Source organism: Empidonax traillii, unplaced genomic scaffold, assembly GCF_003031625.1.
Source record: "Empidonax traillii isolate 1590-97213 ecotype Southwest subspecies unplaced genomic scaffold, ASM303162v1 scaffold271:size677799, whole genome shotgun sequence".
In the NCBI taxonomy this organism is placed as follows: Eukaryota; Metazoa; Chordata; class Aves; order Passeriformes; family Tyrannidae; genus Empidonax; species Empidonax traillii.
The window spans coordinates 607,853-631,011 of record NW_020955464.1 but is presented as its reverse complement, the minus strand read 5'-3'; the positions used below and the strand labels follow the sequence as shown (position 1 = coordinate 631,011).

Sequence of the window (23,159 nt, the reverse complement as noted above, 5' to 3'; positions counted from 1 at the left end):
CAGAGATGTTTTAAAATTAATAACAAAAGAGAACTAAATGGGAAACAATAACCCATTTTGGATCAAAATTTTACTGCATTTAACAATGTAATTTCATTAAAATTTTGATAGTGATGGCTTTTGCATAATGGCAAACAAATGGTTTTAGTTTCTGTATTTTATAGTTCTGCTAGTGCAGTAATTAACAATTCAGATCCTAATACCTAATTATGATCAATAGTCCCTTTCTGGTAAGAAATTGCATAAGTTACTGTCTGCATAGTTTTGGAAAAAAACAAAGATAAGTTTTTTAGATACATTTACATTTAGAAGGGTTTAAAATGTTTTTCAAAATATACTCGAGGGTAGTAGAGGCAAAGTGAGCTCTCAAACCTGAATAAATTGGGTAGAATTTCTTATGTTCTGTCATTTTGTCTTCTTACCCAAATTACCTCACACAGAGTTATGCTTGTGCAAGTCTTCAGTAAACTGTGCAGTCACATCAGTGGTACCAGGAGATGTACACCTACAAGACTGTACTAAAGTGTCTGTCTATATATATTTATATATGTGTGTGTGTGCATGTGCACTTCAGGATTTTTATTGTTAATAGCAGTCTGGAAAGCTTACAGTCAATAGGAACTACTTCCAAAATGAGATGCTTCACCTCAGAGTTGTGTCAGAAAAAATGCCCATAATGCTGAACCTCTTTTATTCCTACAATTGACTGGGACCAGACTTGCAAAATATACTATGTGATAAATTAATTGATAAATTATGCTATTTGATTTCAAATGCTAAAATAAAACTGGTGCATAGCAATTTTTTAAAGATTTGTTATTTCATTTAATATAGTTAGGCACAGTATTTTATATAAAACTAGTGAGTGTTTTGGGATATATTCTGTTACTTGTAGTCCTTGATGGAACACCTCCCTATTTCACTTGGCTGTCAACACTTCTTTGAAACGCAAAAAGGGAATTTTCAAGGTCGCAGATTAGTGAAGTGAGAATTAACAAGGCTCTGTTAGAAAGTCATAATGAGATGAATCCTTTATGCTACCAGAGATTAGTGGAGCTGGGATTTATGAAGCACTTTCCATACTAATCATGCTACTTAGACTCTGTCTCTGGAGACTTTTATTGCAGTGAACGTTTTATATTTACATTTCCATTAAGTTTAAGAGGATTCTCTCTGTGAGAGAAGTAGGGACCTAGACATAAAGGTTGTCACCATTTCTGGCATTGCCTCTTTACTCTGTGATATGCTGATGAGAAAAATTAGCATTCAGTAAATCTCATTTTATCTACATAACATAATGTGGGTTAGTGTGTGTTTTCCTTGGGGTTGGATAATTGTGGATAGCTTATTTGTTACTTGCCTAGATTATTTTTATTTCCTTTGTGTTTGTTTCTGCATCACTTTCAAGGTTGGGATATCTGTCTCATTGACAAGCCATGGCATGGGTGACAGTCTGAGATTGCAGAGAAAGACCTGGGGCTTGAAAACACTCACCCACAAAGCCTTTTTCCTATGGCCTGAATGCATTCTATACCTCTACCTGTCACAGTCAGATTCCAAGTTGGAAAAAAAACTAAGTGATAAACATCTGATAAACCTCAGGGCTTGCAGTGTCACAAATGAAACTATTAGTCTTTATCCTGAGGAGGAAACATCCTAAAAGTGAAACAGATATAGGCACAGGATTTAGAAGAACTTTCCAGACACTGGAAAAAAATACAAAATAATAAGTTTCATGAACAAAGCCCCAGGCAGGAGAGAAAAGCAGGCAGAGAGATAAACATGCCTGCACAAGGACAAATAAAAAGCAGAGGTGAAATCTTGGCGGATGGATGTTCCAGGCTTCATCAGGGCCAGAGTTTCACCCAGCATGAATAGGATAGCTTTTAAAAATCCCCCATGCATTCTGTGTGCATTTTTCAGTGTTTTATTTAGATATGAATGACATGTATTATCAAAGCACAGGGAGGTATTTTTCCCCAGAACTTGTTTGATTTTTGGCTGGCAGGAGCAGTGTTACTCCTGTGTGGCTGACCTGAGCTGCTGCTACGGCCCCCGCATCTGTAGGTCATGCTTTGGGTCTTGGGCATCAGGAGGATTTCAAACACAAAGCTTCCTCATGATTACTGCATACTCTCAGCCAGGAAAAGGAACAAAGTGAGTATTTCGGACTGTTCCTAAAAGAACTCCCTCCCACTGTTCATTTGCTGATATTTAACAAATGCAGTGTTTTCAGAGAGGGCAAGAGGTGCCAGGACAGGCTCTTACAGATTGTGCATTAAGACTGCTTGTACAGTTTTGAGCTGGGGCATTGTAATACATCTTTATGAGGCCCTTTATTAAATATTCTACAGCCCCTCTGCTGCATTCAGTGAATGAATGATTATTATTTCTTTCTGTTATCCCCATTTGATGTGGCCCAATGCCATATTCAGAGTGTATGGTTCAGAGCATGCAATGAATAAAGAACTGTTCATTTCCAAATGGGCATTTTAAAGCATGTTCTCCTTAGCATTGATGCACAAAGATTAAAGCCAGAATTGTCAACAGTAGCTATCCATTTTAAGTTTCTATCTTGAGACGTCGAGGAACTGGTTTTTCAGAGTACTGTTTATAGCCTTCTCTGTGTGGAAAGCACAACCAGGAGACACCTGTTAGAATTCCACTGGTGTGGATCTGGCTTCATGTCTCACATTAGATACTCAGAAAATGTATCTTGTAAAAATAGTGATCACTTGTGAAAAGCTTACTGAAAGTGATAAGGCCAGAGATGTATAAAGTGTTTGGAGCAGAAATAGGAGAAGAATACTGTCTTACAAAGTACCTTCATCTCTGTCCCTTTTCTGCTTATAAGCCACTTCTGCTACCACGTACACCTCTTCCACAGTCTCATCACCAACACCGTGTGCAGTTTATGTCACTCGTCTCTAGGATATGGTAAATCTGGAAGAGTATGAGGAAGAGCACCAAAGATGTGAGCGGTGCTGGAACCCCCAGCTTGAGAGTTTGGGTTGTGTTACCCCCTGCAGTAATGTTGCTTTTTCTTGTTATCTGTTACATGGAAGATGAATTTCCAGACACTTTATTTAGTCAAAAATTCTACAAAGTATTTCTGCTCAGGAAACCATGTTTAGGTTGCCTTAGCTGCAGGTTTATGTAATGGTAAATGCCATATTTCGCAGCTTCTGCAAGCCACTTGTGGGAGGAGGTGGCTTTGGGAGAGGCTGGAAGGTGTTCTGGCTTCCTTTGCACCACTCTTACTGGAATCCACTACTTCTACTACTCCAAGTCTTTCCAGTGCTCCAAGTACTTTGGAAACCATTGGCATTTGCTTGCATTCCCTTTAAGATGTGTGATAAAAGGCCCCACATTCAGCTGGTTTTCAGCTGCTGGTGGTAGATCTTTCTGATCCTGTTCTTCCTCTTTCATCCACACACAAGTGAAGGGGGTGATGGGGCACATGACAAGCAGAGTGGCCAGCTGACTTTAATAACAACAGTGAGCTGTAGAAGGAATAAGGCAGGAAAACACATCTGTGTAGGATAATTTAAAAAGTGCTTTAGTATAAGGGCTCAGAGAAACGAGGAAAGTTCCTAGGGATTTTAAACCTGAGCACTGGCATATGTTTAGTGCAGTGAAACTCTTAGACATGTTGCTCACACTCAAGTCAGTGGATATGTTTCCATTGCTAGCAAAAACCATCTCTAGGGCACCCTCAAGCCATGGGACTCCCAGACTGTGGGTGAGCATGTCCCTTGCATTGCTTCGAGTGTACCTGCAAGGCAGTTTTGTGGCTGTGTGGGGGACAGAGTATGCTGTGCCCCCCATCAGCCCAAGGACCCCTGCTCTTCTTTCTCAGCCTTGCACAGCCACAGCCCACAAAAGTTTTGGTAGGGAAAAAAGTCTGGAATTGGCACCATTAGTTCTTTCTCCACACATAGATATTTTTATTGCTGTGTGTAGCTGATTGAAATGATGCTGAGATCTGGTGAGAGAGACAGATAAACCTTTGGTAATTTATAATTTGCTAGGAATAACTTGACACTAAAGACTTACACATGTAATCACAGTTCATTGAAATAAATGGAAATCCTTTTATTTGAAGAAAAAAGCTTCTTCTGTGACGCGGTGCAACTCTCCAGGTGGGAGATTGGACGCAGTGAAGCAGGAAGAGATTGCGTTGGCTGGCAACACAGGAGCAATCAAGGACACAATTTTTTCCCAATTTTAAAATGGCTCCAGCTGGCACCCTTAGTGAATAAACGGATGGAGGAGCTGTGCTTCCAGATCCATAGCTCACTTCATTTCAATAAACAGGATTTAAAATGTAGTGAAGTGTGATAGAGAAATAGATGAGTTGTTGTAGCTGTGTTATGGATATAAGTAAAGTGGTAATCAGTAATTTGTTTCCAAAATCTGAGCTAAAAATGGTATAGCTGTTAGAACAGTACTCAGTTCAGAATACCAAGTGAACTTGTCAAGTCATAGTTTTAATGGGCCTTCCTTCATTAGTTTAAGTAAAAGAGACAGATCAGGTCACCATCTCTGGGGATCAGTGTTCTGTTCTTAGCCTGTGATGGTGCTTTTTAAACAAATAAGTGTGATCAGACATAAAGCTTCATACAGAGTCATAAAAGTGGGCTTTAATCCTTCAGGGATGACTTCTTTTTGCAAGTGTCATTTGGACAGCAGAGTGCAAGCGAGCACAGGGATGGGTGTTCTGGCTACAGGGAGCTCCTTTCAGCCTCTCTAGCCCACAACCATCTCCACTGAGAGGCTGGCATGAAGGGCATTTCTGCCAGGGTGGGAGGACTGAGAAGCAAATCAGGATGGACAGTCTGAAATAACTCACTTTCCTTTCCTGACCGTGGCAGGAAGCAAACACACAGTTTAGGATTTAAGCTTTTCACAAATATGGATAAATTTATTTCCACTGTCACCTTGCAATGACAGTGACATTATCCTCATTTTACACGGGTAAAGCTGAGGCACAGTAAGATTTGGGTTATATGGTCCATTTAATCTGGTTGTCTATTTTGCAATGCCTTTGGCTCAGTTACAGAGCTTAGTCAAATCTATATGTAACGTTATGTGTGGTCTCACTGACTACAAATAGAGCCTTGCATGCTTAGTTCTGCTGCAAATTGCAGCAAAAGTTCCTTGATGGCACCCAAATAGCAAGAAAAATTCTCTCTGTGATCACCTCCGCGAAGTTTGGATTCAGTGGGGATCTCGAGTAGGGGCTTTTTTTCATATGTATAGAAGCTTTAGGCACAGGCAAAGTTAGAGTTTAGTTGTGCATGTGCACTAGACTGGTTTTCCCCACCCTGCAGTCTTTCCTCTCATTCACTAGACATCTAAATGTCATTTGCAACAGATTACAGAGATTTCTTCATTAGTCAACCTTGATTTATCCCTGAAAATGCTCTGTCACATGCATTAAATAAGTCTGGTCTCTTAGGAAATGATAGTGTTAACTGAAGACTGTATATGCAAAAGAGAGCAATTTAAGGCTGCATGTGTGGTATTTTTATTTGGTGCTGTCCAGTTCTTAGGCAGCAAAGCTGTAGAAGTAAGGGTGAAGTACTTTGCTAGGGCCTCTGAGAAGAGTTGATGTGTAAGTGTATAAGCCACGTTCCAAGTTCCATCTTCACATTTCTTGATTTTTCATGTGTCCTTATATGAATCTCAATGACTTTTTCAAATCTTTAAAGAGAGGACAGTGACTTCGATCACTGCTCTCAGTTTGCCATATCTTGCTCTGTAGTTCTGTGCTGTCATATGATGTACAGAGATCTGCAGAGCAGGTAATGGAAGTGGCTGTTTTAATGTGGGGATTTCCTTCTGCTGGGGGCTGGAGAGGCGAGCACAGGTCAGGCTGCACACGCTGTGCCGTGCAAGGCATGACACATCTTGGCTGATGGACACTGAAAGAAAATGTCACAGGCTCTGGACGCAGCTTCACCTTGTACTGGTTTTAAATATGAAAGAATAATTTGCAACGCAGACAACTGCATGTTTAGCAAAACCTAGTAAATATATTAACCCAGATTTTCTGAGAAAGTTTGATTGAGTCAATAATAACAACCCTGTCCTTTTCTAACAAAAGATATGTATCACAAATGGTGAACATATATAATTGTCCTTCAGTATCAGAAGATGCAAAATATGAGCAATGGCCTAAACAAATGTCAAGTAAGCAAACATGGCACACTCTTCATTGTAACAGGCCGGTGGCATCAGGCATGAGTCTGGCCCAGTATATTGGATGATCAAGCTAAGTAGTCCAAATTGCTTCATTTTCTAAAAACATGATCAGCATCCCAAAGACAAGGAAGACTCATGCTTTATAAGCACCAGAGAATATATTAAGCAGGTTGATTAGATAATGCAAAGAGCAGATAAGAGGTTCTGTGGATAAGACGTAGGTAGTGACTAGGAAGAGAGATATTTAAAGATTAATTCATTTATGCACATGACATATTGAGGTCACTTTACATATTCATCTCCTATCTTCCATTCACATCTACATACATTTATGCCTTTGAAGCAATTGTGCCTTTTCTTAACCTCTTATCTCTCAGAGGTTTTCTTCTGACATCCGAATGCCTGGTTTGGACAGTTATAGAGTAGCTACTGCAGCTTTTATTTTGACCTCTTTTATGCTTTGTTGGTTTTGACTCCAAATTTTCTGTCCAGAGAGCTTTTAACAGCTCTCTCTCCTAGGAACTTCCATAACTTTTCAGGAGGGGAAAAGAAGGTTTGCTTGGTTTTGTGCTCAATATGTAAAATGCAGTAATTTATAAGCCTTGTGATAAATCATACTTATAGGAACAAGATCATGTATTTTGAGCTTTGAGTTTGGTCTTGACAGGTATGCAGTATGCTAAGATATTCCTTTAGTGATCACAAAGTCACTCTTTAGTGGAAAATTATTCAGCAAGCCAATTATAAATTTCATATCACATTTCACAGATTTTAATCTTTAAAGATGTTTGGTGCAAACAGTCACTAGTATGCCATACACAAACCTAATACAATCTCAGAGATGAGTGATATGCAAGAACCTTTCTGCGTGATGTACTCAATTATCTATCTATCTATTTGAAGTTAGTTATAGTTTGTTTTTCATCAGAGTAATAAATAGATTAATATATCACCTTATTTTATATTGAGAAAGGAAAAAGGCCATATAGAAAAAACAATAGAGCAGAATTTTATAACTCCTTCAGATTTTTGTCAAAAATTGCACTAATAGTCTGTAGCTAATTATAGCTACTTGATTTCCCCCCCCAAGCACAGCTTTTACATTATACATTTAAGCTGTTTAATTAGTGGTTTAGGTAATAAATTGGTCTTGTATCAGTCTGTTTTATTTTGTCATTGCTAATGAAATTATTGTAATGTTTGGCTTAGCAAGTAAAGGAACTCTGTTATTTTACCTTTTGTTTTAAGAGCTATTTCCTATTTGTGTTGCATACCAGATGTCACACTAATTATTATCTGCAGACAGGAGTGCCAACTCTGCTCTATATGTTAAGCTTTTCTAAAAGCATTATGCACTGAATGGTGCAAACTACTGTTATGATTCAGTATGTTAATGCTTTGAAATCGCCCCTTGTTGTCTTAGGAACTTCCTGTAACTATGATTGTGAAACAAAACTCTTAAATTTTCAGAATTTATCAGATCTGGAGATCAAATGCAACCTGCCTTCTTACTTAGCCTAGCTAAATGAAATGTTTGGGTTGTGTGTGGTTTTTTTAATGGAAGTGTGGCTTTTTCACTTTCATTTGCTCTGTATGCAAAAAAAAAAGAATTCTTATAAATCTTCCAACTTAGAGCAGGGTTTTTTTCTTGTAAAAATAAGCAAGATTCAGCCCACACTCTTTAGTTTAAGTAAGAATACCTTCAACACGTGAAGTTCTTTATGAGAATTTTTATACCTTTAAAAGCCAAACCTTTTCAAGTTCTTAACCTCTCTTAGCACTTTGAACTTTTCAATCAGTAAGAAACTTGAACTCTTCTCACTTCAGATGAGAAAGAGAAAGAAGAATGGACCCTGGGCAGTTTTGTGGAGTATGCCTGTTATTTCGTAATTAGCTTGTCTATTCAGTTCTGCTGCTCATTTTGGGGAGCAGGGGGAGTTTGGATGAAAGGCAAAATGTTAAGAAATAGGTTTTCTGGCACGTTCAGGTGATTCCTGCTGAACTGTATTAATAAGAAGGGTTTCCATAGAAGACAGGACAGTAAGACAGAGTGATTTGGCTTTAGCAGCGTAATTCTAACCATTTTCTGCTTTTCAATGTCTTCTAAATTATTATGGAGCAATTAAAGCAATAAATTACAGTGCTTTGAAGAGAAATACATTCCATGCCATGATTCTGCATATGCAAGGCAAGTACTTAAAGGAAAAAAACCACAAAAAAACAAACACTGCTAACATTTGTAAAACAGCCTTTAGTGTTATTTCATTGAAGCAAAATTTGTATTCCACTTGGCCAGGAAAGACTTCAGGAAAAAGATCTCTTGGTAGGTCATTCTGCGTAGGAGGTTTTAGGAAACCAGAGTAATAGACTTCATTGTTAGCATAGCTAATTTTCTAGGAATGAAATGGAAGTAGCAGCCAGTTTGCCCAGGCTGTGAGTGTATGGGGGATGTGGGAAAAACATACCTGCATATATACTTCTGTTGAGCTCAAAACTAGGCTGGGACACATAGTCTCAAAAGATTTATACCATGCTTTTTTCATTTTGACACTCAGTAAGGTCCCAAGTCAAACTATTACTTAGTCAAAAGATCAAAAGGTTTATTATTGTTGGGATTTTGGTGAGAACACAAACACGGCAATATGCATGGATTGTGCCTCTTCAGATTTTGGGGTTTATGTAACTGGTAGGGCTGCCAGGTCTCTGAAGGATATGTTCTAGTAAAAGCAATGATCTCGGAGCGAGGCCATCTATTTTTCATTAAGAAACATGAAAAGTGTTGTTCAGAGTTCAAACTGAACTCTTACCACAGCACAGTGAGATCTGTGTAACTGAATTCATTTTATCCAGACTTGTCTCTTACTGATTTTAGATGAAATTAATAGCAAAATTAGAAGTTTCAAAATTATATAACAATATAATATAGGTAATTTACAGCAGCTGTGGGCTACTAAAAGTGGAGGAACCAGAGGACGTTTTCTCATGAGATATCCAGTACTGATGTTTTATTTCAATCTGTTGCTAATGGTGAGGTTCTCAAGCTTTTGTGTCCATATCCAAACCAGACCAGTAATTATTTTCTGATCACTACCATAGGGTGATGTCACTGATCACTGGTTTTAGTTACAGTATAATAACATTTATTGGCAAAAATAAGTATGAAATAATACTGCATTTGATTGTAGTTTTTACTGCTAAAATTCAACAAGGCAAAAGCAGTGTATGAGGAACAACAGGATCACACTCAGTTTCTGAAGCTGGCTTGGAGTAATCTGGCATTGCAGGGGTCTAACACAGAACTGCATGTTGCTGGATGACACTCCAGCACTTTCAGCCTTTGTCACCCAGACTGGAAGGCAGGAGGGACAGGCACCAACTCTATTCATAACCACATGGCAGAGCTGTGGGGTTTTTTTTCTGGGAGTTTTTCAAGATGAGTAGGAAATCACCTTATTTGTATCGAAATCAAAATTATGTCAAATCAGACTGTCCACTGGAAACTGAAGTCAGCATACTGCTGAGTGCAGATGAGTTAGCTCTAACCGGATAATTAAAGATGATTTTGACCTTTTACTCCTTCTCCTTTCTTCCCTTACTCATTTTTCTCCTAACAGAAACACGTCATTTGTTGTAATTGCATTAGATCCTGAGAAGTGACTCATCATATAATGGGTACCAGCAGAATTAATTATCATGAACAGAGGAATTTTTTAAAACCAAATACATTGTTATATCTGAGTTATAAACCTTTGAAATGAAAGTGTTATCTTAAAATCATAGTCTAGTAGTAGCACCAGTATCTGACTCTATAACAAGAACCAGATCTACAATTAAAAATACTTGCTATTTGAAGTGATGTCAGACTTCTGTAGTACCAAATATAAAAGCAAGCAAGACATTATTAGACATTATCTTAAAGTTTGTCAATTGAAAAACTGAAACACCATAAATGTAAAGGTTCCAAATCTGGAAAAAAGTGTGTAAAATTAAACCAAATGTATGATGTACAGTAGCAGTATGTGAAAGAGTTTAAATGACTGTCTGTGTGCCTGTATACATGTGTATTGTCTTTGCATAGATACACATACAGAAGATACTCTAGTACTTCACATTTCCTTCCATCTATAAAACTAATTGCAAATTATTTCTTTTTGTTCTTCTCACAGCTGAATTTTTATTCCTCTTGTGGGGTGTTTATCTCTGCTATGCAGTGCGGACAGTCCCATCAGCATTTCATGAGCCACGTTATATGGCTGTTGCAGTTCACAATGAGCTCATTATCTCTGCTATATTCCATACAATTAGGCAAGTGATCTGTAGATCTAGTAATTAACTATTTATCTTTCAGGTTTCATGTGGTGCAACTTAAAATGGATGAATGGGATAGGATGCATAATGGAAGGTCTTATAAATATTTGTTTCTGCTAATTAAGAGATTACTAAACTTAAAAATGTTCCCATGGGATTCAAGAGTATGAAATCTTATAATTAGGGGTTTTTTTTCAACATAGCTTATAAATTAGGTATATGATAAATAGCAAAACTACTGTCTGTCTTCAGTCATGTACATACTGCTCACTGTTTTGTACCCCTAGAAAAACAGCAGGTAAGAATGTTGGTTTATATGAACTTTTCCTGGTGTGTAACAGATTGGTGAGCTGCAGCTATGTGTAAAGATAACTCTACTGGTTTGGGCATGAAGCACAGTGTTTTATATGCTGACATAAAAATATTGTTACACATATGATGGTATATTAGTAATATAAAGCCCGTGTTTCTTATAAAGTCTATAATGAGCTCTACATTTCATACTTGTAAATTATTTGGGTAGTATTTGGGTAATAAGGGTCTTTGCTAGAACTACATGAAAATTACTATATATACCTTTCCTACATAGTACCCTGTAAAAATGAATTGGTCCTAAAAATGCAAAATAGCAAGCTAACATGAGTTTCATCTCATCCTGTAAAAACTCTTAAGACTTTCTTATGATGTTCTCACACCTTCCTTTGCCTCCTGACTAACCTTATCTACTAAAATTTTTTTTATTTAACTTTGCTTAATTGATAGTCTTCAGATACTGTTCTCTGTTCCTTGGTCTGTCTTGGTACTCACATTTCTTCTGTCTGTGTTCTTGCTGTTCGCTTTTGTGTTTTTTTCTGAGTAAACATCAGCAAAGCAAATCCTTCATCTCAGTTCTTTCCTGATGCTCTTTTCCCTTATCACTGTCATACAGTTCACTGCATTTTTCAGGCTTGCAACTTTTTTTTATCTTCCTCTTCTTCTAACCCTGTATCTCAACATCCACATACTCTCAAAATCTTTACTCCCTAACACAAACATCTGCAAAGCTATTGTTTAAAAACCATATTTGATGGAAGCATTTTTTGTTTAATTCCTGGTGGATGTAAAATTCAGTTAAAATACTTTTGAATTTATTTTAACTGATATTACGGCTTCTCAGTCAATTCCCCCTCCCCCCCCATTAATTAATATTCCTAAACTGTATTTTGGGCCATGTTAGAAGATACAGTTCAGTGCACTAGGAGAGCTATTATGTGGGCTGCAAGTTTGTTTTAACAATAGAGCAGGATGAAAGTAATCTTGGATTAAAGAGAGGGGGAAAAGGGAAAAATAGAAAAATGTGGCATTTTAATACATGCTTTATGAAGGAGTCACAAAAGGATTAAGTGTTTCAGTTTATCTTATTGACAGTCCTGTGCCTCCAGCCTAAGGTCTGTTGATCTTGTTCTTCCGTTTTTTAATGTACATTTAGTATTGATTCTTTGCTATCTGTCTGATACATGATGGTTTATTGAAGAAATATCATGTAGTGTTTATGGATAGGAATGAATAAAATACGCATGATCCCCCCTGAGATTATGTCCATTTCTCCATACAAGTTTTAGTCTATTTCCTTACCTTTTTTTTTTTTTTTCTTTCAACTTCCCTGCCAAGGATGCAATTGAAAGGGTGGATATGTAGGACTTAGATTTATGTGACATATCTGAGTTGTCATGAAGTTGAAAGCACTGGAGCCTTGAAGGACACCTACAAGGCAGCCATCCAGTTTAAAAACTCCCGAAACTCATAGAAGATTGATGTGAGCACTAAATAAAACCTTGAACTGTTTCATTTTGTCTTCCTTTTAAAATATTCCCATTTCAGAAAAAGAAGATTCTGGATTATCTTCAGATCAGCATAGTATTAAATTCCTGCATTGCTCTTTCTCTTATATTACAGAGAAACCTCAAATTTATATGGGAAAAAATCTCATTCAAATAGAAACCCTATCTCTATAGGGCTGCATGGATACCGCAAATGCTATTTTGCTTTCAGAGGTATTGTATGGCATGTATACCTTAATCAGTCAAGACCTCATGCATAAAACAAGCAAAAAACCTTCACAGAATTTGAGGATAGGATCTGTTCAGGGTTAAACAAATCCAGTGGACATCAGGATGTGGGTGCTTTTTCCTGGCTGTCTGACGGATCTGGCTGCCACTGTTTCCATTTGCAGATTGAGCACATCCACTGCGGTGCAGTCACACACAGCTGCCCACGTGGACCAGTGCAGGCCCAAAACAGACAGCCTGGTCCTGTTCTTCCTCTACAGCTGGACATGGGCTGAGACCTTGGGTCTTACCAGGTGCAAGTCTTCCGTGTTCTTCCCTCACTTTATCACTTATCTGACCCAATTCTTGTCTTCTCCCAAATAAAGAACCCACTCCTCATTATTTTTTTTCCTATTGGTCCAAGTATTGCTACATCTGTACTCAAGTTTGGTATTTGTGATGCCATTAGCTGGGTAATCAGAGTCATATATGCTTTTACTGATATGGTTACATTGGCACCACTGACCTTGCAAGTTCTCCTCCCTCAAAGGTCCTTCAGTTACCTGTGAAGTTTGGCCATCTTTCAAATGACTCCCCTTTAACCACCTGTGAAATCTTGCTGTCCCCTACAGAACTGTCTGTAACTTTTGTTCACTTCTTGCTCTGTTGTTTGTTACATCCAGCAGTTCACGTCATCTTCATCAGTTGTCATGTTGTGTTCAGTTAGCTAAACCTCAGGCCTGAGCCTCCTCATATCCCCGCACATCCCAGCAGCAACATCTCTGTAAATGAAATGTTTCATGAACGCAATAAAAGATTATCATTAATTATTTCTTACAAAGTTATAAACAAGTAATTATGACTGTATTATTGCAGCGTATAAACCAGTGTTTCATGCCAGACTATTCCTGTTAACAAAAGCTTCTGCAGAATGTGCATCTGTGAACTTGGATAAGTTGCAAATGTCATTTCTGTCTGAATGATTTTTTTTTTAAAACCTGCAAATTGCAAACCAGCAGTACATCCATTCATCCATTGCATTGCTTACCGTTTCTATCTATGGGAGCTCACTAAAGCAGACAAGCTAAGCATGCTCTAGCTAGCTTTAACTGCACTGCTTGTTCTACCACTCTTCTGGAAAGCTCAGCAAGGAACTGCTTTGTTTGGGAGGTTCAGCCACTCATTTCTAAGCATTCACAAGGCTCTTGGGCCCCGCAGCAGTGAGCTGGGTGGTGCTGCAGTCAAGACCATTTCTCTGCTCTCCACTAAAAGGCATTTTAGTTCAGTTCTCTCTTTGATGGCTTCAGCTGCAATCTGTGGACATCCTGTGTTTATGAAGTGCACTGCGATTTATCATACTACATGTGCTTACTTAACCTAAAATCACCCCTTCACATCCTTAATGTATGTAAGCTGCCATAACTCAGGCCAAAGAAACCGTGACAATATAAACCAAACAAAAAGACAGCTCAATATAGTGAGAAAGATGGAATAAGCAGTATCATTTAAGATCTGTTTTTTTTTTTTTATATTTGGGTTTGTTGGTTGTTTTTTTCCTGAGTTGTTTTGAAATGTGGTAAAAAGCATGTGGATGTAATTTTTAGCCTGTATGAAAGCAGTACAGAACAAAACCAGTTGTGTTTGGCCATTCAATGAAAAGAAACCTAAGGAACATTAAAGATATTAAATCTAATGCACTGGAGAAAACGCAGTGAATTGCAACCCTGAATTCTATTTTCAGATTCATTCTTGTTTCAAGACTTCAGTCTGACTGGATGCTGATGCTGTTCTTTGCACACACACATTTGACTGTGACAGTCACTGTTGGGCTACTTCTGATCCCTAAGGTATTTGAGTCTCCTGTCTCTTTTCTTTTGCCAAGATTAAGGCAGATAAATGTTGTCATGCAGAAGCAATTCTGTATAAATCTAGCAAGCAACTGATAGAAAAGGAAGATGTAAAATTTGGCTATTTGGCTACCTAAAAAGCTGGTTTGGTGTGATTTTTTTTTATTTTAAAAACTTACACATTTTCAAAGATTCTTTCTTTCAGCTTTCAAAATTCCAGGAGTTTAAAGTACTTAAATTTTTGATGTGATAAATATAAGAAGGAAAGAATTCTGCCTAACTATGCTTTTTTCAGATACTTGGGTGTCTGTGCTGCTGCCAGAGTTTGCAGAGATCAGACAAAGAGTTTAGGCAAGAGGATAGAAAAACAAGAATCAGGAGACTGGAGTAGCCATGAGATAGAGAGGTTGGGATTTAAACCAGGCAGTTACAGGCTGAAAAGGTAGAGCCCTTTGCAAATCAGAGCCTCGGATGGGCAGATGCTGCATACTGGGAGGAGACATGACCCATGACATGGAGCCAAGAGCAATGTTGGGTGCCAAGATGAATGTGTAGGGGCACCAGTACGTGGGGGATGACAGGAGTCGGGGAAGAGAAAACGGTCTGAGCGCTGCAGTCACCTCCCGTTGGGCTCTGGGACTGAAGTGGCAATATGTCAGTCTCACCAGGGGCAGGGGAACTGCAGGAAGCTCCACCTGTCTCTAGCACTGATCCCCAGGATTTGAATGGAGCTCCTTCTTACGACAGTACCCCAGCAAAGCGAATAATTTTATAATGGCTTTTGAAATGACCGGTCATATTAATCAAAAGGTCAGGAGTCAAAGATAGGAGTAACAGTGAAAGTTATATATGAAGGAAGAGCATTAAGTGGTTTGAGTTGATAGAATTTTCAGGTTAATGAAGCTGCTATTCCCATCTTTTGTCTGTGTGTCTGAACAGGGTATGCTTATAATTGTCAAATATATATACATTGAACAGTCACAATGAGGGGACACATTGATGCAGCCTTAATACTGCATAACCTTGTTTTATTTTAAATTACTTTTCTGGTCTTTAGCAATAGTCTTATATTTTCTACTTTGTATTCATAGACTTTATAGCATATCTTCAGAGGTGTCTTTCTAAACTAACCTAGAAAATTTGTTGAGCTTTCTGAAGCTGACTCATAACTACTGATCAACATTTTAATTTTTAGCTTATTATCTGTGTGAGGCTGCAGAGGCTTTTCTTCCAGCATACCAAAGAATTCAGGGAATTAAGATTCGCAAGGTTTTGTTCTATTCATAAAGTCCTGAAGACAGATGACTGTGTGAACAATGGTAACTACAGATGAGTGAATCAGTATGAACAAAACAATTATGACAACCTCTCTCCAACTCTTGATTCAAGTGTTTGCTAAAACATAGAAGAGAAAAAATTGTCTCCTTTTTCATTAGTTTCCATCTTTTTTCATTTATTTTTCCTTTTTTTGGCCACCTCACATCTTCCTTTTCAGGGTCAGGATCTAAAATGGAAGAACTGCTTTCTACAGGATTATTAAGCTGTATGGAATAAAAATAGTGTCGTACAGTTTTAGCTGCCTAATTGGAAATACTGTCTGAAAGCCTGTTTTTACCCTAGCTTAATTGGAATGCCATTTAAAGAGGTTCAAACAAGCATCAAAATAAGTAGGATTTTTTTCTCAAGCAAATCTCTTAAGATTTATCAAGTTAAGGCATCTTAATAAGAGTACCTTCCACACAATACTGATACTCCATAGGACACTGCTTATGCCAGTGAAGATTATAGATAGTGTTTTGAGTTTGAGAATCACATGAAATCTATAGAAAGATCATTGTACCGTAAAAACTTCTGTAAGCTCTTATGGTGATGTTGGAGTAAACTTTTGCACTCATGGCAACCTCTTTCTTATGAATACTTATTGCAGTTTTCACATTCAAGCAATAACCCAAGAGATGATATAGCTACAGAAGCTTATGAAGATGAGCTTGATATGGGTCGATCTGGATCCTATCTGAACAGCAGTATCAACTCAGCATGGAGTGAACACAGTTTGGATCCTGAAGATATTCGGGTACATAAAACTCATTTAAATAGCATTCATTTTCAAGAACAACACTTTTTCCTACGAGTAAACTCCAAAGTGCATGCATTTATCTTTCTTTGCAGATATCAGCTGAAAAAGGATAGCTTAGGTCTCTTATGGTTGTGGTATCGGGTTATGTAAAATCTCATGGAAACTATTGACTAGCGTGAAGAGATGCTGAATTATTACTTGCAGTAAAAGTCATACTGGCAGCTAAGGAGGAGGAATCATCCCCAGAAAGAGCTGTTTATCAGTTTACATAGGCTCTTTGAATTATCTTGAAGTGCTAACAACATCTGGTTTCAGTGTGATTAGCCATTTGTAAGTAACATATACGTAAGCATATATAACTGCATAGATAAAACTTTAAAAACACAAGATCAAAAGAAAAAAATATTCCTATCTTGCATGATAAAAGGGGTTATAATAATTCTGAGAATAAATAATAGCTATAGAGATCAGCAGGAAAGCATACTCCTCAGCATTGTGAAGTGTGAAACATACAGCATAAATGTATATGAATTATGTGTGCTGTGGAAAGTTTGTGCATGAGGGTTGAACTTATTTTTAAAGTGCAAAAAAAATGGATTCAATTTGGTGGAGAAATAGCATATTCAAGAACTAGAAAAGACAGTGAAGTACGTTTAATGCCATTGTTAGAGCAGTAGATCTTGCATTCATCAGGCTGCTTGTTTGACTGCACTCACTCTGTACATACTAGTTTTGCCATTCACTTTGCTTTGCAGGATGAGTTGAAGAAACTATATGCCCAGCTTGAAATCTATAAAAGGAAAAAGATGATTGCTAATAATCCACATCTCCAGAAAAAAAGGTGCTCTAAAAAGGGCTTGGGGCGCTCAATAATGCGGCGTATTACAGAAATCCCTGAGACAGTCACCCGGCAGTGCTCCAGGGATGAGAAGGACTTGATGGAGCACAGTGCTGTGAAGAGCTTGGCCACACTGAAGAAAAATGTGCAGGATTCCACAAGCTCTGCAAAGCCAAAGGAAGAGACTTTGAAAAACAGGGTCTTTTCCTTAAAAAAGTCCCACAGCACTTACGATCATGTTAGGGATCAAACAGAAGAACCAAATGGCTTAACTACAGAAAGTGCAGAAGTTATACCTGCTGAGAAAACACTCCTGGACTCCTTGAACGGTAGCAAATTAACCAAAAATGCTCCTGAAAAAGTTGAAGCTGTCTCCACTGAATCGGTCCCTTTGGTGTGCAAATCAGTAAGTGCACATAACTTAAGTGCTGATAAGAAGCCTCTGCATCCAAGAACGTCTGTGTTACAAAAATCCCTCAGTGTTATTGCTAGTGCCAAGGAAAAGACTCTGGGACTAACGGGTAAAACACAAAGTCTAGAAGAAAGCACTAAATCTCATAAATCTCAGCAGAAGGGTAAGGAGGCCAGCAAAAAGCACTCAGCCTCCGATAAGGGGGAACATAAGGATTCCCACAGGAAAAACTCTGCCCAGTCTGAGGAAACAAAGAAAGCCCATAAATCTGGAATTATTAAACAGCAAAGGGTTAGTCAAACACCTGCAAATCCAGACACAGGCCCAGATAAGTCTTTGCACAAGGACAATTTTGACAGAGGAGAAGTTTGTCCTTGGGAGATATATGACCAAATTCCTGGTCCTGTGCCTTTTGACTCTAAAGCTCAAAAACATGTATCCATTGCTTCCTCAGAGGCAGAGAAAAACCACCCTTCCCCACCAAAGGGGAAGACTCATCATAAGCTGAAGACACCTGAGGGGCACCAACAGTCAAATCAAAAGAGCTCAGAGAAGATGGAGGCAGCCACTCGGGAAACACAAGAGCAGCAGGTCTTTGAAAATGAGAAAAACCAGTCAAATTCCAAGTCTCAGGTCACTCCTGGGCTGAAGTATGAGAATGTTAATAAATATACACCTAATACCTGTGCTGGGGAGCGGGAGGAGCTGCCCCAGAAAGCAGCAGAAAAGGAAAACCTCAATAAATTGGCGGAACAGAAAAAAAATGCCTCTTCTGAGGGAAATGTGCTTTCATCTAACTCCCATAAGCCAAGTAGTTACTTACAGCAACCTTTAGCATCTCGAGCTGAAGTCTGCCCTTGGGAGTATGATACACCAGATTTACCAAATGCAGAAAGAAGTGTAGCTTTATTGAACACCTCTGCTATAAGTGCAAATAAAACAGCAGCACCTCGAAAATAAAGAGGCTTTTGGACTGAGGAGAGTAGCAACACTGAGAAGAAAGACAACAGAAAAGACAGAAGGGACTTAGACCAAAAGGATCTGAAAATTCCTAAGGAGCATCACTTAAATCAAGGGAATCAGCACTACAAATAAGTAGAAGTTAAGTGAAGTAAATTATCATTAATGTTGTTATTATTTATTTGTTGAGTGCCAACAATGTGATTAGCAATGCCCAGAATACGGTCCCTGCTCCAAGGATTTTACTGTGTCAGTGAAAGAAATCTGCCTTTGTGAAATCACTTCTCATTTAAAAGAAAAATAATATGATGGTAACAAACGCACAGTGTAGATCTTAAACGAATTATTTCTGGATGCCGTAACTTGCTTTAACTTGCCCTTGGGACTTTAAAGATCCAGCAGAAGTAGGGCACAGAAAATGTTCTGATGGCAGAAAGGAGTATCAATGAGCAGCTTATTAAAATGACGACTTTTCACTTTACATATTTAATCAAAATAGCACTGCTAACTCAATGCATCCCAAAAATATTTTCTATAATGATTGCTCTCATTTTCTTATTACTATGCTTTTAGGTACACCGTTGTGTCTCATATTAAAGCATTCCAGATTGTATAATTTTTGCAGATAACTTTGATATTATGTGACACAACAACACATTTATGTGATCTGCAGATACTTTCTTCTAATTGCAAGTTAAAATATCTTTTTGTTTATATATAGAATTGCAGTAATCTTTCACTGGCTATGGAAGCCATAATTCTTATCAGGAAATTCTTTTGATCTTTGGAGATTATTTTTTTTCCTTTCCTGTGATTTATATAGTGAATTTTTTTGTTTACTCTCTGTTATTTAAATTTATAGTTTAATACTGTATTATTCGGGAGTTTTATATGCAGTAAGTTATGCACTTCCCTGTTAATGCTCATAGACTTTGTTAGTAGTGGAAATTCAGTCGTCTTAGCTGCATATTAGGACAACTTGTCTGTTTCTTGTTACTAATTGGAAAATATCATCTATCAAACCAGAAATCTTACTTTAAACATCCATTGTGATGATCTTGTTCAGTATTCCCTACTGAGCATATCCTGCTAAATAAGTCAAGCTAGAATGACGATGAATATACCCCAGAAATGATCACCTGTTTTTCTAAAATAGACAGCTCTGGGAAATACATTAGCTAGCCTATATAGAGCAACACTGCACTGTTTACTCCTGATGGCAAACGTCAAAAACTTGGCCCTTGGAGTGACAAGTCCAAAATATTACTCTTCTCCCACATACGCAATTGTAAGAGGTAATGGGAATTGAAATGATGGCATTTCTCTCCCACTCTCCAAAATGCTTTGATTTGTTTTTTTTTAAATTTATATGTGCATTTATAGTAAAAGTAAGTGTTTAATACAGTGCTGCTTTTCAGCAATAGCACTAGTCCTCATCATGCATATGAGCTTAATTCATGACCCATTCGCAACTATGAGTCTTAGTGATGGTTCACCATCAGGGCTTGAGGACGTATCATAAAGATTCTGAGTAGTATGAGTAATAATGAAAAACCCCCAGCCATCTAAATGGAGTATCAGTAAAGTGCTGTTCACTGGAATTGGCTGTACGTAGTGTACTCCAAAACAAAGACAGCTCAGTCCTAAAGAACTTGTGCAGTTTGAGAGAAGTGATGGGATTCAGTGGAAGAACATGAAATGAGGATGATTGAATAGAATGTGTTGTTTAATATATATATAATATATATAAAAATAGATATTTATATATGTTTAATATATATATATAAATGTCATATCTAATACACACATGCACATACACTTATGTAGTATAAACTGATCTTTGTGGCATCATAGAAAAAGTGGCTTAAGATAAAATGCAATGAGCAGAGGGGCGTAGACAACCTGGGCATGAGGAGGACTTTTTCTGTCATTTAAAAGGGAGAGGAGTCTATGGGCATGGCTAGACTGACAGATCAAGATGGATCTGACCTTCCTACTGCTTCTGCTAAGCCCTAACCTGGAATGTGCCAACACTTAAGCCAGCGGGGGACAAGTTGGCTCAGGTCTTGGTGCTGTCCAAACACATTTACCTCACTTATAAATTCTCCTCAGAGCTCCAGATTAAGTGGCTGAGCTGCCCCAGCCAACCTGGTTAGGCAGAATGATGCTCAGTTACACCATGAGGACATGCTGACTTAGGTCTTTACTAACCTGGGCTTGTCCGACTCAACCACCCCTCTTTTGTAGGGTGTAATTATGGCCTAGGAGACCTGACTGGGACCCCTGCAACCCAGAATCCTTGTTTCCCCTATGAAAGGGAGTCAGACATATGAGCCTGAGTGCTTTGGGCATCAGTGCACCCACTTTGTACACACAGCGCCACTAGCATCCTGTGTGCAGCCCAAATCCAGCGCTATCCTTAGTATGGAAAAGAGCTGAGGTTAGACCTGGTGTGCTCAGATTCTCCCTTCCCAGTCCCAGACACTGGTGGAATTTGTCTGTAAATATTCTGTCAACTTCAGTGGGACTTGATCAGCTCTTCAGAGAGAAAGTAACCCTATATTTCTATGGGAAGAAGTCCATCCTGGGAACATAGCTTTCTGGGAGTCCTCCAGGAGCACACTGACCCTGTGTGCAGAGAAATACACAATTTTAAACCTGATGAGAGCGTTACCATCTCACACCTCCCCAGTCTTCAAGGGGAGGTTCTGCAACCCATCTTAGCAGTGGTTTGTGGGAACAGGATGGGGGAACAGCTTATTGCAGGCTGCCCCGACTCACAAAGCCAGTGCTTTGTCAGAGCCAGGCGGTGAGGTTAGAAGTGGGAATCCATGGAGGAATCATGAACGTAGACATTTGTATGTTCTCACTGCCTCTTGGAGACAAGGAGCAGGCACCAACCCTCTTGCCCTCACTCGTCTTGCCCTCCATCCTTTACCTCGGAGCTGAGCAAGGACACACTGCCCATGCCCTGCTCTGTGGGAGCCGTGCTGGGGTGCAGCACACAGCAAGGGTGAGGGGATCCCCACTGGCAAAGTGTCTGCACAGTACCACTGCCCCTTGCATTCCTGGCAGGATCAAGCCCTTCATGCATGACTGTGTCTGTGCCACCGCTATATATCTATAATTCCTTGCTTGGTTTCTTTTCCTTTTCTTTTTTTTTTTTTAAAGATAACTTCATTAGAAACACAGAAACAAAGCCCAATCCTTGGCTGGTGTAAAACAGCTCAGCAGCACAGCAAGCAAAAAGCAATGGTTGGTTTACCAGGGAAGGCACTGGCTTGTATATTCTTGTTTGGGTTTGATTTCTTTCATCCTGACCATTTCCCTCACTTCTTAAAAAGTGTCTGTTATGGTTCTTTAGGCTCATTGTAGTCACATCCCCTAAGACTGACACAACTGGGGAACTTTCCTTTAGAAGACAACAAAGCTTTCCCCAGTTTATTAAGCAACTGATCTTTGGACTACAGATTCAATTGGGACTTAAAATTATTTCACATTTAAGAAAATGAGGGGCCAAACTTCACACAACTATTCTATTTCACTATGATGCTGCTAGAAGCATTGCTTAATGAAGACATACTAAGTTAGACATAAATAATGTTCTGCATTTCATAGATTTTTCTCCACCAGCAAATATGGGCTAGATTGCTTAGTTGTCTTTTTCTGGAGTTTCATTGTCACTGTTCAGCCAAGAGAAGTGTAACTCTAGAATAAAAATGTTACCATGATGTTTTCTAGCAGGTCTGTTCAGAGAAAAGACAATAAACATGAAGGTCACAAACATTTGCTAGGTTGTCCTTTTAAATGCATGTGCAAGCTGCATTTCTCCTTTATTTCTAAGCCATGGTTTATAAAGAATTAGATTTATACCAATATTATTAGACTTGTATAATTTATGCAAGATTATGCGCTTTAAAATATAAACCAGTACACACCTATCATCAGCTTTGGTGGCATCATAGACCTGAAACCGGACAATACTTTTATATTTGCTCTCCTTAGGCTTTTGCATGCATATGACAACAGGCAGGCCTGAGCAAACACTGCCTTTGACTTTTAACATTTTAGCTACTCCAAGTTGTAGAGTATATAAAGCTGTAAGTCTCTTCACTTTATAATGTGGTTCTTATGACAATGTTATCTGGCAACCAACAGCATCCACCATGAAATACTTGATAGATTTATGTTGTAATGTGTTGCAGCATGTAAATAATGTAACTTCTCTGCAATAAAGCACATTTATATGAAATCTGTCTGCAGGCTTTTGTGTTTTGGTTTTCTAAAGTCATTACTGATCCAAGCTAAACAGGTTTCCTATCAAACTTCAAAAGTAGCTAATTTTACAGCATATATGATCTGATCATGTCATTAGCATTTTATGGATTTTCCTCATATCTTCTTAACATCAGCCTTTAGAGTAGATGTGTATTGTGTTCATGATTTCTGGTTAAGGAAATAGCTCTGTTTCCTCAGCGATTGC

General features: G+C 38.4%; 1 protein-coding gene across 1 annotated transcript in view; it reads left to right on the top strand.

Annotated features, from left to right (window-relative positions):
- GPR158 (G protein-coupled receptor 158) overlaps positions 1 to 22,928 on the top strand; it is a 52,161-nt gene extending 29,233 nt beyond the window's left edge. Inside the window, exons 3-7 of the mRNA XM_027889734.1 lie at positions 10,374 to 10,512; positions 14,284 to 14,389; positions 16,317 to 16,463; positions 17,222 to 18,044; positions 18,171 to 22,928. Of these exons, the coding sequence (XP_027745535.1) occupies positions 10,374 to 10,512; positions 14,284 to 14,389; positions 16,317 to 16,463; positions 17,222 to 18,044; positions 18,171 to 18,676 (1,721 nt within the window). The 3' untranslated portion in view covers positions 18,677 to 22,928. The remainder of the gene's footprint in view (positions 1 to 10,373; positions 10,513 to 14,283; positions 14,390 to 16,316; positions 16,464 to 17,221; positions 18,045 to 18,170) is intronic.
- Positions 22,929 to 23,159: the final 231 nt, after the last annotated feature.